This window comes from Apodemus sylvaticus (assembly GCF_947179515.1).
Source record: "Apodemus sylvaticus chromosome Y unlocalized genomic scaffold, mApoSyl1.1 SUPER_Y_unloc_2, whole genome shotgun sequence".
Classification (NCBI taxonomy): Eukaryota; Metazoa; Chordata; class Mammalia; order Rodentia; family Muridae; genus Apodemus; species Apodemus sylvaticus.
The window spans coordinates 896,590-921,340 of NW_026262996.1; the positions used below are offsets into that span (position 1 = coordinate 896,590).

The 24,751-nt window shown below is 37.8% G+C and overlaps 1 protein-coding gene across 6 annotated transcripts in view; it reads right to left on the bottom strand.

The window, feature by feature from the left end:
• Positions 1–24,751, bottom strand: part of LOC127676063 (histone demethylase UTY) — a 119,537-nt gene that overhangs the window by 81,535 nt on the left and 13,251 nt on the right. For 5 of the 6 annotated variants that reach the window (XM_052171983.1, XM_052171985.1, XM_052171982.1 and 2 more), the window contains 2 exons: positions 11,855–11,904; positions 19–77 (listed from right to left, as the gene is read on the bottom strand). In XM_052171983.1, coding sequence (XP_052027943.1) covers positions 19–77; positions 11,855–11,904 — 109 coding nt within the window. Of the gene's footprint in view, positions 1–18; positions 78–4,989; positions 5,054–11,854; positions 11,905–24,751 lie in introns of those variants that run through there. The other variant, XM_052171986.1, reaches the window with a different exon arrangement.

Consider the following 24,751-nt stretch of genomic DNA (forward strand, 5'->3'; position numbering starts at 1 on the left):
CAGCTGCAGTGAACTTACCAGTGAAATGCATTGTAGTAGAAGTAGACCAAACCAAGACCATATAAAAAGGCAGCATTCTGTAAAGCAAAATAATTTTTATTAAATGTTTTCCATTTGTTACATAGAGTAAAAACTGCAATGGAGGCTGGAGAGATTGCTCAGTTAAGAGCATCATCTGCTCTTACAAGACCCTTGTAGAAAAATTTAATCCCAATCTGGGTTTTCTACCCCACCTTCGACCATTTAGTTCCCAGATAAAAGAGAGACACGCCTGAACTCTGGGGTAACCAGGTCTTGGGGGGCCTGCACTTAGCATTACAATACATAGCAACAGACCAAACATCAGAAGACCTTAGATAGATTCCCAACACTAACATATCAACATATCTGTAACTCCAGTTCTAAGGCAACTGATACCCTTTTCTGCCCTATGTGGACCATATGGTATATAGACATATATGCATGCAAAAACAGTCATAGGCATAAAAAAAAAAGCCAAACTTGGTGGCACTCGATTTTAGTTCCAGTACTCAGAAGCAAAGGCAGATATATTTGTATGAACAAGACCAGCTGGGACTACACAGTTATAAGACAGCCATGGATACACAGAGAGACCCTGCCACAATTCTTTTTTTTTTTTTAAAGATTTATTTATGATATGTAAGTACAGTGTAGCTGTCTTCAGACACCCCAGAAGAGGGGAGTCAGATCTCGTTATGTGGTTGCTGGGATTTGAACTCAGGACCTTCGGAACAGCAGTTGGTGCTCTTAACCACTGAGCCATTTTTCCAGCCCCCCCTCCCCGCCCCCCGTCACAATTCTTTTCAAAGCAAACATAGTTTAATGGTACTAAAGTACTTAATTTTTTTGCTGCCTAAATCTCTATTATCAGAAAAGTTTAACTTTCAAGACAAACCCTTAAATATACTATTAACATTTCTGCAAATGCTGGGTGGGAGTGAGTTCCAGGACAGCCAGGGCTATACAGAGAAGCCCTGTATTGAAAAAAACAAACAAACAAACAAAAAAAAGCAAACTTCTCTGTACCCTTAATAAACTAACAGACTACATATGAGAACCTATCGGGTCATAGCATGGCTTCCTAGAATTAACAGTTATTTGTCAAAAAACTCCAATTTAAGAAGTTTTGTGTATTTTTATGAAGAGACACAGCAAAACTGTCCCCATCTCTGTACATCAAATCCTGCACTCACCTGTCCCAGCAGCACAGATGCCTTGGCCTTTGAAGAGGGCAGACAAAGCAGAGCCCAACTTGACCAGGCATCTGGCACCAAACTTTACACTCCCGTTTTCCATGATAATCCTAACCAATAGCCTGTTCAAATGGCTCTTGTCTTTGAAGGTGGCAGGAGTTAGTATGGTTAGCATTCTGTCTAAACGCCTCCCCACAGTTACAGCCAGGTAAGCTCCTCGCCACGGTTACCTGGCTCCTTGCTTCTCTCCTCCCTCTCTTGCTCGCTCTCTCTCTCTTTTTTTTTATTTTATTTTATTTTTTTTTTTTTTTGGTTTTTGGTTTTCTGTGTAGCCCTGGCTGTCCTGGAACTCACTCTGTAGACCAGGCTGGCCTTGAACTCAGAAATCCACCTGCCTCTGACTACCAAGTGCTGGGATTACAGGCGTGCACCACCACTGCCCGGCTTTCTTGCTCTCTTGTTTCTCTCCCCCCTTCTCTATTCCCTCCCGTCCCTGCCTCTTGCCACTTGGTCATGGCTGGCATCTGCTTCTCTACTGTCTGTCTGGCTCTCTCTGTCTGCCTCTACTACCCCATTAACTCCCCTCCCTATGCCCTGAATAAACTCTATTCTATACTAAGCCAGTGCGTGCCTAGTCTCAGGGGGAAGAGATGCCATGGCATGGGCCCTCTGAGACACTCCTTTTTCCACATCATATAGCATATTCTTATGTATCTTTATCTTTTTATAAACACATCAAGTATCCTTGAGGTGGTAAAGCCCACTTTTGAAAATTGGGGAAAAGGCAATTAAGTGTTCCCAGGCAGCTGTGACTGTGTTCTAAAAACATATTGGCCTCTGATAACTAATGGAATGAGTTACTTCTTCCCAGGTCAAAGAGGTCCTTCTTCAGGTGTGGGCGTGATTCTGCCTGTCTGTCTGAACAAAAGTTACTGGGTTTGAAAGATGACACGTCTTTCCCTTACCCAATTTTATAACACCAGGTCTCAAAAGTCCCAGCTTATGCATATTTATATCTCAAACCCCTAGACTCAAGTGTCCCTCTCCTAACCTGAGGAGGAAAAAAGACAGTGACTTGGGTCAGGCTCGTACAATTAAAACTCTTTATTACATCTGTATCACAATCTCTGGCAGACTCCTGGGGTTGCCAAGAACTGAGCTTCCAAGCAGAGTGATCTCTTTATTCTCAAATCCCCAAGTAATATGCTTGCTTCTGTTATTTCATATTATTGTTCCAAATAAAAATTTCATCAGCCCCAGAAACTACACTTCCAATAGAATTGCTGGTTCTTAACTTCTCTCTCCCTGGACTTAACACAGAAGTGTTGATTACTGGACAGGGACTGTGCATTGGAAATAAGATTCCCCCAGCCTATTCCCACCTCTGCAGCGGCAACATAACCCCTGTTGTTGATATATGCTACCCCCAGAGTGTGCTTGGTGGGCTTGCACCGTAGGGCCTACTCCATGCATTTATGCCTGGTTGTAAATACGACAGAGGATTTTTGTGTTCTAGTACAGCTTGTACCCAGAATAACTTATTACTCTAGGGAGGGTGTCCTCAACCAACCAGCATTTCCAAACAATGGGGTCCATTTGTGTTGTGTTACTCGGTTCTCTCCTTGGCATAGGACTGGCTGGAGCTGCTAATGTAACGGTGTCAGAAATATCTCCAGGAATCCAGATAGCCCATTACAGAAAGCTGGGAATGAGAACGCTAGGCTGACTCCATGACAATTTTTAAATTGGCATTTTAGGAGACTAGGTCTAAGAAGTGGATAAATCCAGGCAAGTCAGTTAAAAAAAACAAAAAACAAAACAAACCTAGGCTTCAGGCAGCTAATCAGAAACCAAAAGGTGCCCATCCACCTAGCCTAAAGCAAGGACAACGGGTCAGCAAGTTTTCAGACCTACCCAGTAACATGTACTCATGTCCCAGTAATGGAATTGTTACAGACTGAAGTTTGCCATGGGATAACCAGGATTTTTTAGTCCAGGAAGGCACAGGTCCAGCTGAGATAACACACAGACATAACCACAGAGGTGGTTTGAATTTGAATGTATTTAGGAGCTCTAAAGCAAGGATTTTTATACACAAAGAGTTGGTATTACCATTTCAAAACATGTCACAAGTGAGGCCACCCCAGTCCACAGAGTGAGTTCCAGGACAGCCAGGGCTATACAGAGAAACCCTGTCCAAATCCAAAAACCAACAAAAACCTTACTGTTCAGCGATGAGCTGTTCAGAAGCCAAGCTGATGCTATTCCTCTAACCTAATCAATAGATTAGCATCTAAGAACATTCTTAGGTTACAAACAATGTTGAAAAACTATGGAATTCTTTGATGGTGGACCCGGTAGTCATCCATTTGGATGGCTGAGAAACACCTTAAGAAATGTTCAACATCATTAATCATTAGGGAAATGCAAATCAAAACAACCCTGAGATTTCACCTTACACCAGTCAGAATGGCTAACATTAAAAATTCAGGAGACAGCAGGTGTTGGAGAGGATGTGGAGAAAGAGGAACACTCCTCCACTGCTGGTGGGGCTATAAGATGGTGCAACCACTTTGGAAATCAGTATGGTGGTTCCTCAGAAAACTGGACATGACACTTCAGTAGGACCCTGCTATACCTCTCCTGGACATAAACCCAGAGGATTCCCCAGCATGCAATAAGGACACATGCTCCACTATGTTCATAGCAGCCCTATTTATAATTGCCAGATGCTGGAAAGAACCTAGATGTCCCTCAATGGAGGAATGGATACAGAAAATGTGGTATATCTACACAATGGAATACTACTCAGCAATTAAAAACAATGAATTCATGAAATTCTTAGGCAAGGGGGTAGAACTGGAAAATATCATCCTAAGTGAGGTAACTTATTCACAAAAGAATACACATGGTATGTACTCACTGATATGTGGATATTAGCCATAAAGTACAAGATATCAACAGCTGACAGACCCTAAAAAGTTAAACAAGAAGGAAAGCCAAAGTGTGGAAGACAGAGAGAGGGGCAACACTTGGGGGGGTAAGTAAAAATAAATAAATTATTAAATAATTTCAGAAAAAAAATTTGCCATGGTCATGGTACCTCTTTACAACAATTGAAATCCTAAGACAACTTATTTTATTTGACTCATGATTCTTACTTGCATGCATTTTCTAGCAAATGTCATCATTTTAAGTTTTGTCATTTGTAATTTATTTAGCTAGTTTTGATGGCATACATCTTTAATCACAGTACTAAAGAGGCAGATGCAGGCTAGGTGAGCAAGAAGCATATAGTAAGACTTTTTCTTAAAAACAAGAAAGGCCTCTAGAAATTAATCTTAAAATAATAGACCTTGAGAAATTAGACTTTCCAAAGCACCTTATCAGAAAGCACTATGGTGAAAATATCTCTAATCTTCTAGGTTACTTTTGTTGAATCAAACAGCTGAAGTTTAAAATACACCCTATGGGGTTGGAGAGAATAGCTCAGTGGCTATCTCCGAGCCACTGACTGCTCTTCCAAAGGTTCTGAGTTCAATTCCTAGCAACCACATCATAGCTCACAACCATCTATAATGGGACCTGATGCTCTCTTCTGGTGTGTCTGGAAACTGCTAAAGTGTACTGATATAAAATTAAATAAATCTTAAAAAAAAAACTAAAATAAAATTCAATACACCTTATGGTCACTTAAGATTTAAAACAACTATTTACTGTTGTTTAAGGTTCCTGTAAGACTACCACATAGGGCCCAGGTGGTGGTGGCACACACCTTTAATCCCTTGAGAAACTTCTGAGTTCAAGGCCAGTCTGGTGTACAGAGTGAGTTCCAGGATACCCAGGGCTACACAGAGAAACCCTGTCTTGAAAAAGCCAAAAAAAAAAAAAAAAAAAAAAAAAAAAATTTACAATGTAGGAATCAATATTACTTACCCTGGATTTCCCATGTAATCAACTTTTACAACCTAAATATACATTACTATAATCTTAAATTATTTATATTTCCATACCCTTGAATCAGAATGATTTATATATGGACAAATGACCATTTGCTAAAAACAACTGTTAGAAAGTTGTCTTATAAAATGATTATCCACTGGTTTTATGTAATCTTTACACAAGACAGGAATAATAATCAGCTAGAGTTCAGCAGTTACTGCTCTTGAAAAGCACTTGAGTTCAATTTCCAGAACCTACATTAGGTGTCTCACAATCATCAGGGCTTTTTAAAAAAAAAAAAAAAGAAGATTATTTAATGTATATGAATACCCTGTTGCTATCTTCAGACACAGCAGAAGAGGGCATCTGATCCCATTACAGATGGCTGTGAGCCACCATGTGGTCGGTGGGATTTGAACTCAGGACATCTGAAAGAGCAGTCAGTGCTCTTAACTGCTGAGCCATCTCTCCAGCCCAATCATCAGGAGTTTACCTTCAAGAGAGACACAATGCCCTCTTCCTGTCACATCAGATACCACATGCACTCAACTTGTACATGGCCCATCCTGAGACTTACACAAATACATATGTTTTAAAATAGTAATAAATCAGGCCAGATGGAGTGCCACACATGCTTTATCACAGCACAACTTCTGAGTTTGAGGCTTGTCTACAAAAAGAGTTCCAAGACTAGGGCTATACAGAGAAATTGTATATTAATATAAGTATAAAAATAACAATAATAAATCTCAAGATAGTAAACTACACAAAAATTTTATCAATATTGTTCAATTATGGATCCTTCTCACTCTGTCCTTTCCTGTATTTGAACCTAAACCTTATGTCAATAGCCCAATGACAAGCTGGGATATTTTGATATGTATTTTCTCAAGAGCTCTATCTTTTCACCATTACTTTTTCTTTTCTAATTTCTGGGGCAGTTGACCTTGTAACTAATCTATAGATAAACAGCTAAAAGTCTAATATGTTGATATCCCTCTTCAACATATTCTGACTAGAAGTAACAAAAATAATTTATGTTGTAGGCACAACAGCAATGGGAGAGCCAGCCTGGAGCAAGAGTGAAGTCAAAGGAAGTCCAAACACTGAAAATCTCATTCTGAGACCTCCCAGCCCTGGACCTGCATGTCCTAGTACATGTAGCCTTATGATATCACCTCTACCACTCCTGAGGTAGTCATATAACCTGGCAATTGGCAAGCAGGTTACAAGTTGAGTTTCCTCTTGTCTCTATAAAGTAATGTCCAGCAAGGGCCTAGGAAAACTTTATTTGAATGAATTAGCACAAGCCAATGATGCATATTCATCACTACACTCCTTTACCCACTTCTCAAAGGTTTAAGAAGTCTTTGTTCTTCACAATTAAATTAACTCTTCAATGAACAGTTAATACAGACTCCCAAGAAGTCTGCATTTTCTTGTGCTCTCATTGCCTAAAGTCTCCACCTCTGCTCCCCACCCACTTTCAGTGTTCCTACCTCACTTTGCCTCTCAGGCCACCAGTGTGATTGAAGGTGGATCCCAGGTACGGGAACAACAATATGTCATATCAGAACAGAAAATAAAGTTTTTTCTATACATTCCAGTGATGAAAATCAATACAGGTCACAATTGCTCTACTAATAGAAGTAATCATGTGAGAAGACAGAATGACACACAAGAGGAAAGTCAAGGAGTTAGAGTAGTGATCCTTCAGTGACACTGTTTAATCTCTATGAAAATGATACCTATTACCTGGTATTTCCTTTCTTGACAAAAATTGTTGTAATATATTTAACACTGCAATCATTTACAAATCAGTTTTTATTAAAATGTACTCAATAAGCCAACCTAAGAAATAATGATCATTCATTGAATGTTGTTAATCTTACTAATTTTCTTTTTCAAATGATGGTTTGGAAAAATAAACAGGAATATATGCTCACAATTAAATAACCGTTAAACTATTTCTAATAAATTTCAATCAGATCTGTGTACCAAATCACCTACACCTACAATAATTTCCATCCTTTCCTGTGTTTGTTTCACATTTCTAAGAAGTAAGACAATTTAAGAAATGATGGATATTTTTTTAATTATATTTTCAAAAATGTAATTTTGATCTATTGCAGTAAGCTTACTGAGTTCAATTTATTTTACCATCACCTTCTTCCAGCAAGTGTCCACTTTTCAAATCCATCACCTGACTGCATCTATTCATATCTTTTATGCATTAATGCATAATTTCTTTCATTACATCAGATTCATTATAATGAAAGTTACTTCTGGAAACTCAGACACACCCTAAAACATAATTTATTTGTTAAAACATAGGTAGAATGTTAAGGCCTAAGTAACTATTACCTGTCTAGCCTTCATTTACTAGCCTGTTACTAATATTATAAGTAAACTTCTCATATTTTGTTTCTGCTGTTACTAGCAACTTTCTCAGGCCCAGGTTAATGACATATCCTATTATATTCTGTAACCTTGGACACCAATAATTATAGAAGTTAGTAGATTCCTTTGTATAGTTAATCACAATAAGCTTGGACCTGAACCAACCATCCAGCAGTACTTCCTTCACCTATGGGGAGCTTTTATGATTTTTCATATTATAAACTACCCCTAGGATGAAGCTCAACATAATAGAGACACCTGCACCAATATTTGGAATAAGGCTTCCATTTTGTGTAGGTGGTCAAGTAAAGTTTAAGTTCCCAAGACTTCCCTGGAAACTCACATCCTACTTGACAGAAAGAGACATGCACTTAGGTAACTGGCATCATGGTTATCAAGTAAAGACATGAATGTTAGGCAAGGCAAGATCCATCCTGGTTGGCAAGTTAAGACATGAATGATAGGCAAGAAAGTCCCCTACTATATCCCAACCAGTAAGAGCAGGATAAATGTACAACAAACACATTTTCCTAAGGAAATGCACCATCTCTAAATCCTGATTAACAAAATAACTTGGATGTTTGTGGATTTTAGGCCTTAAAGCCCTGTAGGATCTTGATGGAACACCATAGTCAGTTCCTGAGTCTGGACAATGACCATGATGTCCTGGATATGGCATTAAATAAATTATGCCTGTTTGACTGAGATCAATGTTCAAATGGTCTGTGAGGTGACTCCTAGTTCCCAACATTACTAATAATCTATACATTTGTATCCAATTAATTGAAATTAACTATGTGCTGGTTATAGTCACTGTTTGAACTTGAATCCTCACACAAATATCTACAAGTCAGGTATAATTTAATATTTTTCCCTAAAAAAAGTTATACTGCATTGTTTTATCAGTAGTGAGAAATGAAAAACAAAACTTTGCTACTATTAAGTAATACACAACTAATACATAACTGCTACATAACTAATACTAGTTGCCATCATCATAATCAGAAAGCAAAGTGAAAAATACAGTGGACACATTAAAGTAACTTGATTGGGTAAATGGGAACCAACCTGCCTAAGATAAACTACCTGTGTCCTAACCTGATTATTTCATTTGGGGTCCCAGTTACAATGCTTCTAAATTTGGCAAGCTGACGACATTGTTTTTATTTGCTGAGTAGTATCCCATTCTGTAAATGTAGGGATTTTTCATTCTCCTTCTAATATAATCTATCCAGGCTCACCAACAGTCCAAATTAGCCTATTTTGGGGAGCTCTGCACTCACTATACATATCATACCTTGGTGTGAAACCAGCATTCCTTCCTGTGAACCCTCTCTGACCTCCTGAATAATCCATCCTAATTCATTTGTTTCAGCCACCTAACACCTAGAAACACTATCTAGGGACCCTAAGATTCCACACCTGAAATACGTGAATCACATTATCTTTTATGTCCACTGTTAAGATCTCTTCATTCTATACTTCAGCCCAGTAAAACCTTCCTTATAGGTGGTACTCATCCCAATTTAACTTGACTCCAAATCATGGTTCTGGCCCAGAGTTCCCTGGCCATTTCATCTCTGTGTCTCTAGATAATTCTTATAGCTATGTGACTGCAGGTACTGTCACTACCACACCTCCATCTTCCTATGTACTCCACCTCCATCTCTTTTCTGTCACAATCTTCACAAACATTCTTCCCTCTACCAAGCAACCATCAGCCACCATACTTTCCTAAATACAGGGAGGGCAACAAAAACCAAGGCACAGAATACCCATCCAATGAGAGAAGACCAGATAGTAACATCTAGAATGAACTCAAACATCCTAACTCCAGATGCCTAGACAAAAGAAAAACAAACAACCACAACAAAAAACCCAACAACAACAACAAAAACAAAATTCCAAGAACAAAAACATTAGGGCTAAAGCAATATACCTTAACCAGAAAGTAGTAGTAGGCTTAAGAATATAAAGAGAAAAATTTCAAAACAGCAACTATGCATATATTCAAGGCTCTGAAGAGATTATATAAATAAATTCAGTAAAAAAAAAACTTTTTGAAACCACAAAAAGTAGAATAAAATAATGAAAATAATTTGCCTTAACAGGAGAAATAGAATCACTAAAGAAAACATAAACTAATAAAATTGGAAATAACAAATGTAGGAAGTCAAACAAAAACCTCAAAGGGAAGTTTTGCCAACAAAGTATAAAAATGAAAGAGAGAATCTCAGGCATTGAAAACTTTTCCACATCTACAGATAGAAGAAATGAATGCCTCAAATAAATTGTTAAACATCCAGGATTTCTGGGACACCATGAAAAAACCACATTTACAAATAACAGAAATAGAGCAAAAGTAAAGAAACCCAGGTCAATGGCTCAGAAAATATTTTCAACAAATGAATTTCTTCCCAAATTAAAGAAGGAGGTCCCATCAATGTATAAAAGAAATTTTCCAAAGACACAATAATAAAAAGAAAATATACAGAACAATGAAAGAATATTAAAGGCTGTACAGAAAAGTGGGCGGTGGTGGCACACGCCTGTAATCCCAGTACTTAGGAGGCAGAAGCAGGTAGTTTTCTGAGTTTGAGACCAGCCTGGCCTACAGAGTGAGTGCCAGGACAGCCAGGGCTACACAGAGAAACCTTGTGTCAAAGAAACAGAAGAAAACAAACAAACAAACAAACACAACACTGTAAAGGAAAAAGATCAAGTAACATAAAAGGCAGATCCACTAGTAATTTAACACATAACTTCTGAGTGTAGACTCTCCTAAGTGGGTCTAAACAGAAAAAGACCACAGACCAGCCTGGACTACTATGACCCAGCAAAACTTTCAATGGTATAAGAAAAGCATTCCATGGTAAAACCTAACTTAAAGAGTATATATCTACAAATCCAGCTGTACAAACTACATTGGAAGGAAAACTAGAATTTAATAACTACATTCAAGAAAGCATAAGGAATAAATAACCCTGAAAATTTGCCTCAGCAAATCAAGGGGGAAAGGGGGGTCATCACAATACTAAAATAACATAAATCAATAAACAGTGCTCATTCATAACTAAAATGTAATGGTCTCAATTCCTCTTAAAATATACAGACTAATGAAATGGATTAGTAAACAGGTTCCATCTTTCTGCTGCATCCAGGAAACATATTTCACTATCACATATAGATATCACCTCAGGTTAAAAAGATAAGAAAAGCTATCTAACAATTCAACCCAAAGTTATAAGAAAAAATAGGAAAGGACACTACAAACTCAAAAAAAGCATCACAGTAACTTTCTATATTTGGTTAACTGAGGTTGAAAGAAAACTCTTACATGTAGGAAGCTTAGTCCCATGTGTAGAATACTTAAATTTAAAAGATAGATTATATTGAGTATCCATAGTTCTCTGTTTTCTGACCTTGGGTAACAGAGCAAGTACCGACGATATCCAACTGCAGTGATTTCTCACAATGACACATTGTGCCCTAAAACTGAAGGTAATATTTTATTTAAATTACAGAATTAAGCTGGAATGAAATTGAGAGGTAACAATAATGAATGATTTTTGCAAAACTGTAGTCTTGATTATTGAAACCTAATTATTCAGGGTAACTCCTAAGATACACTAATAGTCCGATCTCTCTTTCCTTGATTAATTAAACCTGGTTACTCACAATAACTCCAAAGACATCCTCCAAAGACAGTCAAAATCCCTATTAAGCTGCTTGTATTAAGTATTTTATTATAACAATGAAAGCTAAGTAACTACCAAGCTAGAAAGAAAGTAGTTAGCATTTATTACACTTGCACAAGACTGTAATCATATCTGAATTATTTTCCTAGCACTTAAGTCTGATGACTTGAGCACCTGCATTTACATGTACAAAACATTATGATAATCAAAAAAAAAAAGATAACTTAAAAAAATACAGACTGGTGAGATGGCTCAGCACTGACTGCTCTACCGAAGGTCCTGAGTTCAAACCCCAGCAACCACATGGTGGCTCACAACCATCTGTAATGAGATCTTCTGGTGTGTCTGAAGACAGCTACAGTGTACTTACATATAAAAAAATAAATCTTTAAAAAAAATGCAGACAAGAAACTAAGATACTTTTCATTCTCTAAAATAGGCTTTTCTATGTTAGTCTGGATAATAGCTAACGAAAAATGAGCTCTTCCCTTTTCCATTTCCACATTCCTTAGTATTAGTAATCATTCATTAAAACAGACATATTAAGTATAATATACACTCAACACACAAAGCAAAATTAGTATTGAAAAGCACACTGACCTTCCAGTAGTCAGTCTGTAAACTGTAGTATCTCTGGTAAGATGACAATGCTGAAAAAGGAAAATAGTCAAGTTGTACTTCATGTTTCCACAAAAAGATACTAAAAACAAACTTCTCATTTCCCAATAATAAACCTAAGTACTGTGAAAATAAAATTTTCAGAAAATACAATAAATCAATGTTGAAAATTCTTCACAGTTAATATAATAAAGAAGAATGACTAAACTTTCTGATTGTGGAAACGTAGTACTACAGATTCAAAGCTAAATCCTTCATCCACGTTTGTGTAACTGGTTACATCTTTTACAATGCATAAACTGAGTACATCTCTAGGTTCTGTAAATCCAAAACTAAGAATATCTACCATTGGTTAATAGTGGGGGTCAAGATGATTTACAATTCCTATTTCAACCACAAGCTTAGTTATATGCACACACATGGCTGCAGAAATAGCAGACAGGAGATAAAACCTAGAGGAAATGTTGTTCTACATGGGAAAAAAGATTACAAGAGCAAGACAGTATGGAGGAAGAACTTATATGAACATTCTCCTTGCCTAAGCCTGTTTATAATGTTATCTCCAATACTGAACTAAGTACATGTAAAAAAATAGGAAGAATAAAAACTGTTCATTCCTAAACTCATAATCTTATTATCTGTCTAACATTACTTTCCTGTGGTATCCATGGCTGCACTGGCCATGATAGGTAGGGATAGGAAGATGCCTCAATGATTAAAAATAGATCGCTTGTGCAAAAGATCTGAGATCAGATCCTAACACCCCATAACTCATAATCACCCCTAATTCAAGCTCCAGGAGATACAAAGCCTTTTTCTGCCCTCTGCAGGCACATCAAAACTGTGTATAGGTATACACATACATATACATATATATAAATTATAATGATGATGATGATGTCATTTGTATCTGAGACAAATAACAAAACACCAAAATAAGTATGTACTATGATTTGCAGTAAGATTCCTATCTCATATTACCCCCAACTGTATTTAAAAAAGTTTTAGTTACAGCTCTTTTTTCTATAATTACAAAAACTTGTAAACTTGATATTCACGGGAATCTACAATCATGCCACCTTTAGTTTTTGTTTTAATTTTTATCTGTATTCTTACTTTATTGCCATGTAGGTGCATCTTAGGTGATTTTCTAGTTCCTCTAGAAAATCAGCTAATGTTCTTAAACACTGAACCATCATTCCAGCATTAATTATTTTTATTATTAACTATGAACTTATTTGTAGAATGTATTTCAAATTAAGTTGTCACTGTCCACCATCTCAATTCCCACCCAAAACAAAAATTCTATTAAATACACAGAAATCCTAAGTACACAGAAATGTTTTCAAACATGACTGTGAAACTAACAATCAAGCAGGTCTAAGATTAGGGAAACACTCCTTCATGAGTTATTTACTGTGACTCTCAAAAGTGATCAGTTTATCTACAATGATACTTTCCCATCTGCCTACATCCATCTTTTGCCAAATCGACTATAACCCTGCCAAGTATGCTTCAGGAACCACCCTAAGGTAACACTTAAATTTTTTAGCCATCCTTTTAAAATAGTAATTTCAAAGATTACCAGGATGATAGCTCCAAATTTTTGGATGTGAACACATATCCTAAAGTAATTGCAGAGAACAGGAAAGTAAAAAGAGCCATTGCTAGGATGCAAAGCTGAATCACAATATAAACAGTAGTAACAGGATAAAAGTGATATGATTAGGGAAATAGAAAAACAGTCTCTTTATAGATTGACCAATAAGGTAGATACAGAAAGATAAAGGATGAAAATAAAATGAAAACAATAACCAACCAAAGCAAAAAAAGAAAAAAAAAAGTCTTTTAAAGTAATACCACTACAAAGAACTGAGTTGGTATTATGATGGGGATTGCGTTGAATCTGTAGATTGCTTTTGGCAAGATGGCCATTTGAATTATGTTAATCCTGCCAATCCATAAGCATGGCAGATTTTTCCATTTTCTGAGATCTTCTTCCATTTCCTTCTTCAAAGACCTGAAGTTCTTGTCATACAGATCTTTCACTTGTTTGGTTAGAGTCAAACCAAGATACTTTATGCTGTTGTTTGTGGCTATTGTGAAGGGTGTCAGTTTCCTAATTTCTTTCTCAGCCTGCTTATCCTTTGAGTATAGAAAGGCCACTGATTTGCTTGTGTTGATTTTATTGCCTGCCACTTTGCTGAAGTTGTTTATCAGCTGTAGGAGTTCTCTAGTGGAGTTTTTTGGGTCACTTAGGTAGACTATCATATTGTCTGCAAATAATGATAGTTTGACTTCTTCCTTTCCAATTTGTATCCCCTTGACCTCCCCTAGCCCAAGCTAGTACCTCAAGTACAATATTGAAAAGATAAGGAGAAAGGGGGCAGCCTTGTCTGGTCCCTGATTTCAGTGGGATTGCTTCAAGTTTCTCTCCATTTAGTTTGATGCTGGCTACCGGTTTGCTATATATTGTTTTTACTATGTTTAGGTATGGGCCTTGAATTCCTGTTCTCTCCAAGACTTTAAGCATGAAAGGATGCTGAATTTTGTCAAATGCTTTTTCAGCATCCAATGAAATGACCATGTGGCTTTTTTCTTTGAGTTTGTTTATGTAGTGGATTGCATTCATGGATTTCAGTATATTGAACCAACCCTGCATTCCCGGGATAAAGCCTACTTGATCATGGTGGATGATCGTTTTGATGTGTTCCTGGATTCAGTTGGCAAGAATTTTATTGAGTGTTTTTGCATCGATGTTCATAAGGGAAACTGGTCGGAAGCCCTCTTTCTTTGTTGGATCTTTGTGTGGTTTTGGTATCAGCATAATTGTGGCTTCGTAGAAGGAATTGGGTAGTGTTCCTTCTGTTTCTATTTTGTGGAATAGTTTGAAGAGTATTGGTGTTAGGTCTTCTTTGAAGGTCTGATAGAATTCTGCACTGAAACCATCTGGTCCGGTGCTTTTTTTTGGCTGGAAGACTTTCTATGACTCCTTCTATTTCTTTAGGGGTTATGGGACTTTTAGATGATCTATTTGATCCTGATTTAATTTGGGTATGTGATATCTGTCTAGAAAATTGTCCATTTCCTCCGGATTTTCTCGTTGTGTTGAGTATTTTGTAGTAGGATCTGATGATTTTTTGAATTTCCTCAGTTTCTGTTGTTATATCTCCCTTTTCATTTCTGATTTTGTTAATTTGGATACTGTCTCTGTGCCCTCTGGTTAGTATCATCTGGAATAATAAAAAACTATTCACCACAGTAAAAGAACTTCTGGGGGAATCAGTATCCCTGACCTCAAGCAGTACTACAGAGCAATAGTGATAAAAACTGCATAGTATTGGCACAGTGACAGGCAAGTGGATCAATGGGATAGGATTGAAGACCCAGAAATGAATGCACACACCTATGGCCACTTGATCCTCGACAAAGGGGCTGAAAACATCCAATGGAAAAAAGATAGCCTTTTCAACAAATGGTGCTGGTTCAACTGGAGGTCAGCATGCAGAAGAATGCGAATTGATCCATTCTTGTCTCCTTGTACTAAGCTCAAATCCAAATGGATCAAGGACCTCCACATAAAGCCAGACACTCTGAAGCTAATAGAAAAGAAACTGGAGAAGACCCTTGAGGATATCGGTACAGGGAGAAAGTTTCTGAACAGAACACCAATGGCATATGCTCTAAGATCAAGAATTGGCAAATGGGACCTCATAAAATTACAAAGTTTCTGTAAGGCAAAGGATACCATCAAAAGGACAAATCGGCAACCAACAAATTGGGAAAAGATCTTCACCAATCCTACATCAGATAGAGGGCTAATATCCAATATATACAAAGAACTCAAGAAGTTAGACTCCAAAAAAAACCAAATAACTCTATTAAAAATGGGGTACAGAGCTAAACAAAGAATTTTCACATGAAGAACTTCAGAGAGCTGAGAAACACCTTAAGAAATGTTCAACATCATTAGTCATTAGGGAAATGCAAATCAAAACAACCCTGAGATTTCACCTCACACCAGTAAGAATGGCTAAGGTCAAAAACTCAGGAGACAACAGGTGTTGGTGAGGATGTGGAGAAAGAGGAACACTCCTCCACTGCTGGTGGGATTGCAAGATGGTACAACCACTCTGGAAATCAGTCTGGCGGTTCCTCAGAAAACTGGGCACCTCACTTCCGGAGGACCCTGTTATACCACTTCTGGGCATATACCCAGAGGATTCTCCGGCATGCAATAAGGACACATGCTCTATTATGTTCATAGCAGCCCTATTTATAATAGCCAAAAACTGGAAAGAACCCAGGTATCCCTCAAGGGAGGAGTGGATACAGAAAATGTTGTATATCTACACAATGGAATACTACTCAGCAATTAAAAACAATGAATTCATGAAATTCTTAGGCAAATGGTTGGAACTGGAAAATATCATCCTAAGCGAGGTAACTCATTCAGAAAAGAACACGCAGAGAATGCACTTACTGATATGTGGATATTAGCTCAGAAGCTCTGAATACTCAACACAATTAGCATATCAAATGATTCCCATGAAGAAGGAAGGAGAGGGCCCTGATCCTGGAAAGGTACAGTGCAGCAGTGTAGGGGAGTATCAGGACAGAGAAGTGGGAGGGAGGTGATTGGGAATGGGTGGAAGGGACTTATGGGGAGGGGGCCACTGGGAAAGGGGAAATCATTTGGAATGTAAACAAAGAATATATAAAATAAAAAATAAATAAAGTCATAAGGAACCTTATTAACCTTACTGTCTCTTTTTAAAAAAAAACCTACAACATGTAACAATATATTAATATTCATACTTTAATGACTTCTTCTTAATTGATAGTGCTCCCTCCAACAGCCAAAGATCACCTAACAAAATATCCAATACTAAACATGGGAAATCTTCCTTTTGGTTGTTGGCTAGGGCTATACAAAAGACTACCATGTTTTTCTCTGGGTAAGACTTTTTCTAACTCTAAGCATGTGGTGTTAGTGGTTGTTTATAAATGTTTATTGCAGATGAATCTTACCTGGAGATCAAAAAAAAACCTTGACTTGAAAAATATATATATATACACATATATTTCCTTTTAGATATAGGATTTACCTGTGTAGCCTTGGCTCTCCGGGAACCTGATCTGTAGACTAGGTTGGCTTTGAATTCAGAGATCCATCTGCCTGTGCCTGTCAGGTGCTAGGATAAAGGTGTGGGAGAGGACTACCCAGCTAAGATTAAATGCTAAGCCGGCGGTAATGACACACGCCTGTAATCCCAGCACTCTGGGAGGCAGAGGCAGGCTGATTTCTGAGTTCGAGGCCAGCCTGGTCTACAGAGTGAGCTCCAGGACAGCCAGGGCTACACAGAGAAACCCTGTCTCAAAAAAAAAAAAAAAAAAAAAAAACGAAATCCAATAAATAAATAAATTAATTAATTAATTAATAAAAACAAAAAACAAAAAACAAAACAGTGCCAATGCCATTTCTCTGTCCTAGAACCAGAAACAGGACTCACACAAATCCCTTCATTTTTATTGTTAGTTTTCAGTTCTTTAAATTCTGTGCTGTCCTCAAACTTTTATTATCTACTTGTATTGCCTTCACAAGTGACAGGATTACAAACAATAATATCAAGATCTGCCTCAATTCCATTCAAAATATTTCTTTTTTTTAAGTGTACCAGCAATTGGAGGTAAAAGATCTCAATTATCCCATTTACTGAATATGAGCAAATTGCATGAAGAGAGGCATGTGGCAATTGTCCAAAAGTAAATACTGTGGTATCCACTTCACTCGTTCCTATGGACACTCGCAGTCCTGCTTCTAGTCTCTGCCTGTAGAAGCACTTTCTACTGGGATCCCCAGTGATCACAAGGACTCAGAAAATAATATTAACACTCCTTCCTGTCCTCCACTATAATCTCTCCATCACTAGCCCTGAGGCAGCACACTTGCAATTATACCTCCTCTCACCCTACCTTCACTCCCTGTAGATTCCACTGAAGAGAATCAGCTTTCCATCTTCCTATAGAGCCTTTCACTTTTCACTATCTCTGCTCACTCATCCCCATCCCTAATACTTAAAAAAAAAAAAAAAAAAAAAAAAAGCCAAAACCTTTCAGGATGGAGAGATGGCTCAGTGGTTAAGAACATTGACTGCTCTACCAGAGGTCCTGAGTTCAATTCCTTGCAACCACATGGTGGCTCACAGCCATCTGTAATGGGATCCTCTGCCCTCTTCTGCTGTGTCTGAAGACAGTGACAGTGTACTCACGTAAATAAAATAAATAAATCTTAAAACAACAACAACAACAACAACAACAACAACAACAACAACAACAACAACAAAAACCCACCCTTCTACCAAAAACCAGCAGTAGCTACACCTGGCAGGGACTTAGCAAGGGTATGTCCTCCATTATGAGCTCTCCCTTCTCATTTTTATTGTTAGCCCAGAAAGAAACTGCTTTCAGGTTTCACTACTCCTAGTTCAACACCATTCACAGGAGACTCCTACTTTGGTTCAGACACAAGAATCCCCCTTGACTATAACCTCCTATAACTTGACATGGGCAGAATCCTCTCAGCTCTTTCCTGAAGCTCCTATCACTCTTTTCACTTATATTCCTCTTTGCCTGCAGAAGGACTCCCTAGTAGGCAATCCACAGCAAAGTTTTTTAATACCCATAAATAAAGAGCAACAGAAACCCAGAAACAGAACACTCACTCAAAAAAATAAGCCTAGATTCAACCCTATCATCCTAACTAGATGCCAAGACACCATCAAATAACTCACACAACAGCAGCCAAGATAATCTGCCTCCACTAAATACAATAGCTTTTCTATTTTTATTTTATTGATTTCAACCTTCAATTCGATTATTTCTTGCTATCTACTCCTTTTGGCTGGAATTTCCTTTTTTGTGAACTTTCAGGTGTGCTTAAACATTTACTGTTTTTAACTTGCCTCTTATAAATGACTGTGTTGTGTCCTAAATGTTTGTTGTCTGTTCATTTTCATTTAATTCTAAAATTTCCTAATTTTTATCTCAACCCATTTTTTTATTCAGTTGTGAATTGGTAGTGAGTTTGTAAACTTTCTGTTGTTTCTTGCTGTTGTTGACATCAATCTTTAATCAATGGTCTGATAGAAGACAGGGAGTTATTTCAGCTGTCTTGGATCTTTGAGACAAATGACATCTCATGCTGTTTAACCATGTTGAATAAGAAGAATAATCATCAGTTCCTAATGGAAATGCAAACTTGTTCAGCCATTGTAAAATAAAATGGTGTGATAGTTCCTCAGAATAATGGAAATATATCTAACTCAAGATGCAATTTTACAAATCTAGGGTATATCCCTAAAGATTACTTAACTTAACCCTGCCACAGAAATACTTGTTCAATCCTGTTCACTGCTAGTCTACTTACAATAGCCAGAAACAATCTAGCTATTCCTCAACACATCGATAAACAAATGAAAATATGGTGCATTTACACAATGACATATTATTCAGGTGTCTTAAAAAAAAAAAAAGAGCAATGTCATGAAATTTCAGATAAATAGCTGGAGTTGGGAATAAAGCATCCTAAATAAAATAATCCAAATTGTAAAAGACAAATACTGTATCTGCTGATTGACTTTTAAGTGTTTGATAAGCATGGTACAATCCCAGCACTAGAAAGGAGGGGAGGATCTCCAAAGAAATGGGAAATAACATATATAGTTATGGAGTCACAGCAAAGAGAATAAAGTAGGAGGATTAAACAGGGAAAGGTAGGAAAGAGGAGTTGAGGGAAGGGAAAAAGGAAGGGTCAACTAACACTAAGGGGCATGTCAGAGGTCTTGTGGAAACTTCTCAAAGCATACAAGCTAAAATAAATATGGAACTGAAAAATTCAATAATCCAACTATAAAACTGAAAGGAAAGTTCAACATGTAAAATGAACCATGAAGAAGATAGCGTAGCATGGCTTTAATACAGAGAAACTAGAAAAACATATTAGACTATGTAGGGCACTGTGAAAATATTAAATCTCCAAATTATAAAGAGAAAAGTAAGGTAAGTGGCACAAACCAGACCTTCAACAAGAGCAAAATGATGCCAGATGTGGCAGTCCATCTATCTATATACCAAGTTCCAGAACAGTCAGGACTTCATTGAAAACCTCTGTGTGCTGGTTAGTTTTATGGCAACCTGATACAAGCTAAAGTCATCAGTAAAGGAAGGAACCTCAAATAAGAAAATGCCTCAGGCCAGGAATTGTGGCACACACTTATAATCCCAGCACCTTGGCAGCAGAGGCAGGCAAAACTCTGTGAATTCAAGGCCAATTCAGTCTACAGAATGACTTCCAGGACAATCAGAAGGCTTCTGCTCTGACACATGAAAAGGATGAAAAAAAAAATGGCCACTAGCTAATAAATAAAATATTTACAAAAGACTTATCTGATAAGGGAATGTTGTCCAAACCTTACAAAGTTTCTGAAAACTCAACAATACAGAAATAAGCAATCTGATTTAAAAATGGGCGAATACCTAAGCAGACACATGAATACAGCTATAAAAATGTCACAGAAGCATGTGAAAACATGCTTACAGTGTGATATTATGAGGGGTGCCATCCCTAAACTAGTAGTTCTGGGATTTAAGAAAGCAGGTTGAGAAAGCCATGGGACTAAGTCTATATACCAGCACCACCATTCCATGGCCTCTGCATCAGCTCCTGTCTCCAGGCTGACCTGATTGAGTTCCTCTGCTGACTTCTTTCAATGATGAACCTCTCAAATTTGGTGTTTCATTACAGTTATAAAATGGTGTTTCATTACAGTTATAACACTAAGACAGCCTGTCTCTTTAAAAAAAAAAAAAAAGCAAATTAAGGGCTGGAGAGATAGCTCATAGGTTAAGAGCACCGACTGCTCTGCCAGAGGTCCTGAGTTCAATTCCCAGCAACTACATGGTGGCTCACAACCATCTGTAATGGGATCCTGTGCCCTCGTCTGGTATGTCTGAAGACAGTTATGATGTATTCATATACATAAACAGATAAATCTCTAAAAAAAAAAGCAAATTAAAGGAGAAAATTTTCTAAAACTAAAGAAATACATATTCAACAGACACAAGAAACACAAATAATACCCAATCTATAAAAATGCCCATATCATAGTCAAAACACTACAAATAAAAAAACAAAAACAGCTAATAATCCCAGCATTTGGGAGGCAGAGGCAAGTGGATTTCTGAGTTCGAGGCCAACCTAGTCTACAGAGTGAGTTCCAGGACCTCCAGGGCTACACAGAGAAACCCTGTCTCCAAAAATACCAAAATAAATTAAAACAAAAACAAAAACAAAACAAAACAAAAAAACCCCCAAAAACCAAAAAACAAAAACAAAGAAAAAAGGTTCAAGATTAAAAAAAAAAAATTAAAAAATAAACCACCAAAATAATGACTAATTTCTGAATTAAAAACTCTGAAAGCCAGAAAGCCTAAGTAATGCATGCCAAAGACCACATCTGCTAACTTAGACTACCAATACTGTGCCAACTAGTCTTGTGTCAACTTGACACACAAACTACAGTTAATCTAAAAGAAGGGAACCTTGAGAAAATGTCTCCATAAGATCTGGCTGTAAGGCATTTTTTTAACTAAATATTGAGAGGGGAGGGTTCAGTTCATTGTGAACAGGGCTATCCTCAAGCTGGTGGTTCTGGGTCCTGTAAGTAAGCAGGCTGAGCAAACCATCAGGAACAAGCCAGTAAGCAGCATCCCTCCTTGGTCTCTGCATCAACTCATGCCTCCAGGATCCTGCCCTGTTTGAGGTCCTGCTGACTTCCTTCAGTGGCGAACAAAACCAGTGATCTGCAATTGTAAGTTGAATAAACCCTTTTCCTCTCCAACTTGCTCTTTTGGCATGATGTTTCATCACAGCAACAAAACAAGTAACAATAAATGTTACAGAGGTTGTGCGTTTAATAAGGGTTTCTCTCATTCATTGCTAGTGAACATACTAGAAACCCTAGAAATAAGCATAGAAAGTTCTCAATAAGCAAAACTAAAGTTGCAGTACTTGAAGGAATCAGAGGTATGTGGATCTTTCAGTTTGAGACCAGCTTCACCTACAGCAAGTAACAAGACAGCCAGGGCTACTTGACAAAATAAAACAAAACAAGAGAAAACAAAAACTAAAAATAAATATACTCTATGACCCAACTATACTATTCACTGGGCAACAGACTTAAATATCCTAATCCAAAAACCTTCATAACACCTAGTGTGATTGGTTTGAATAGTCTTTGCCCAGAGAATGGCACTATAAGGAGATTTGGACTTGTTGGATTAGATTTGGCCTTTTTGGAGGAAGGTTGTCACTATGGGAGTGGGCAATGAGACCATCTTCCTCCTAGCTGCCCATGAATCAATCTTTTCTTGGTTCCCTTTGGAATAAGATATAGAACTTTCAAGCACCATGCCTGCCTGGATGCTGCCATGTTTCCCGCCATGATGATAGTGGACTAAACCTTTGAACCTGTAAGCCAGCTCCAATTAAATGTTATTCTTTATTTATGGTGTCTCTTCACAGCAATGGAAATTCTAACTAAGACAGAAGTTAGAACTATGGACTGGAGTATTGCTGTGACAGGCATGACCATGCTTTTCTTTGGAAGAATATGTATTTGGGGACTCTGGAAAGCAGTAGCATGATTTAAATGAGGCTTAATGGGCCATCCTACTAGGAATGTAGATAACTTTGTTGCTGAGGGTGATTTGAACTGTGCAAACATCGCCCAAGAGGTTTCAGTAGAGAAGAATTTCAGTATGTGGCCTAAAAACTATTTTTGTGGTATTCTGGTGAACAGTGGCTTCTTTTTCTTGGTCTGAAGAGTCTACCTGAGGCTAAGGTAAAGAGATTCATATTAATTGCACTGACAAAGACAGTCTCAAAAAAACCCAGCAGAGACTTTGTTCTCTGGTACAGTACCATGAAGAGCATTTTGATCAACCAGTCCAAGCTTTAAAAAAAAAAAGTATGGTTCAAAGAATAAAGGTGCATCAAGAAGTAGAATGGAGCTGAATTCTATGTTCAAGGAGATAAACAGATAAGAGAGCGGTGAACAGGATCAATAACCTGCCCAGATAAGCTTAATGTTTATATGTTTGCAGTTGAAAAAGGAATAGTTATATAATCTTAGGGATTATTGCCTGGTTATCACTTTCATTTGGAATTTTAATCTGGAGAGAACTACAATCCAGAAATGGACCGCACACTTGTGATCCAGATCTTGAGGGTAGAAGACACAGGCTTTGATCTCAATCTTGAGGAACAATGGCCATGAAAATTTAGACACAAGCACAATACTACACATACCTTTAATCCCAGGAGACAGAGGCAAACAGATCTGAATCAAGGCCAGCCTTAGACAGAGAAAATTCTAGATGAGGAAAAGCTGTAAATCCAGGTATAGTAGCACATGCCTTTGATCCCAGAAGATAGACCTTCAGATCTCTGAGTTCAAGTTCAATAAGCAGAGTAGGATCCAGTTCAGCCAAGCTTAGGCAGTGAAGGAGTTGGAAAACAGAAAGCTGGTGATAATGTATTAGAACAAGGGGGCCATGTTCCAGCTCCAGTAAGCAGCAGAACTCAATAGCTTCAACCAAGTGCCTCTGGGTTTAGAGTCAAGAAAGAAGGGACTACTTCTTTCTTGGTGATTACTCCTTAATGGTGATTAAAAAGAGACCAGCATCACTCAGGTAAAATCTTCTGGGAAGTGTTTTCTGAGAGCACAAAGAAGGTGTAACCACAGATAACCCGCTGCAGCGGGACTTGGTAATGTGTAAGAGTCTCCCAGGTAGCACTGGTTTTAAAGGCATGAAGGGATCATGTAGAGCAGTTGAGCCTTGGCACTGGAAAGGCCCTGGAAGGCCATTGGGAAAGGTGCAGCCTCAGTTGCAGTTAGTTGGCAGCCCAAGACTAAAGGGGTCATTCAAAGAATTTGAGTCTTGGTACAGTGAAGAGAGCCTATGAGAGGCTATTGCTGAAGTCTAATTGCAGTGGAAGATTCCTGCACATTAGAGATGTCAGTACCATGGGATGATCACCAAAAACATCAGCAACAATAGTTTGGAGTCAACCAGAGCCTAGAATGCTACAGAGGGCAGAACTGGAGAATGACCAAAGCTCTGAAGATCAGTTGTGGATCCCAGACACTGGAATAAAAAGCTGCAAAGTTGAAGTTCCCTTGGATGCCAAAAGATGTTAGATTTCAGAGCCATGGAATACCTGCTGAGGAAAACTGCTAATAAGGAGTGGAACTAGCTCAACAGAATTTTGTTGCAGTCAACAAAGATAAAAGGATTTAGTGATACAAAAAATGATTTTACATCAGACATGGAGATGCAGAATTTGTAGTTCACCTGGTTGATTTCTGTTCTTGCTTTAGTCCAGTATTTCCTCACTATGATGTTTTTAGAATAGTAATATGTATCCTATTATGTTGGAGGTATATGATCTGCTTTTTGATTTTGATTTTAAGGAACTACAATTAAGTGTTTAGATTAATCTCAGAAGAAACTGAACTTTGAACTTTTAATATTGTTGAGACTGTTATAGTCTATGGTACTTTGAAGTTGGAGTAAATGTATTTTTCACTATACTTTGACTAGGTGTAACCCCTAGATTCAAGTGTTTGAACAAGCCTATGGGGGTCAGGGAGTGGAATGTGGTAGTTTGATTATGCTTGGCTCTGGAAGAGGCATTGTTAGGAGGTGTGGCTGGTTGGAGGAAGTGTGTCACTGTAATGGTGGTCTTTGAGACCATCCTCCATGGGACTCCTGGTTCCCTTGGGAATAGGATGTAGAACTTTTATCTACTCCAGC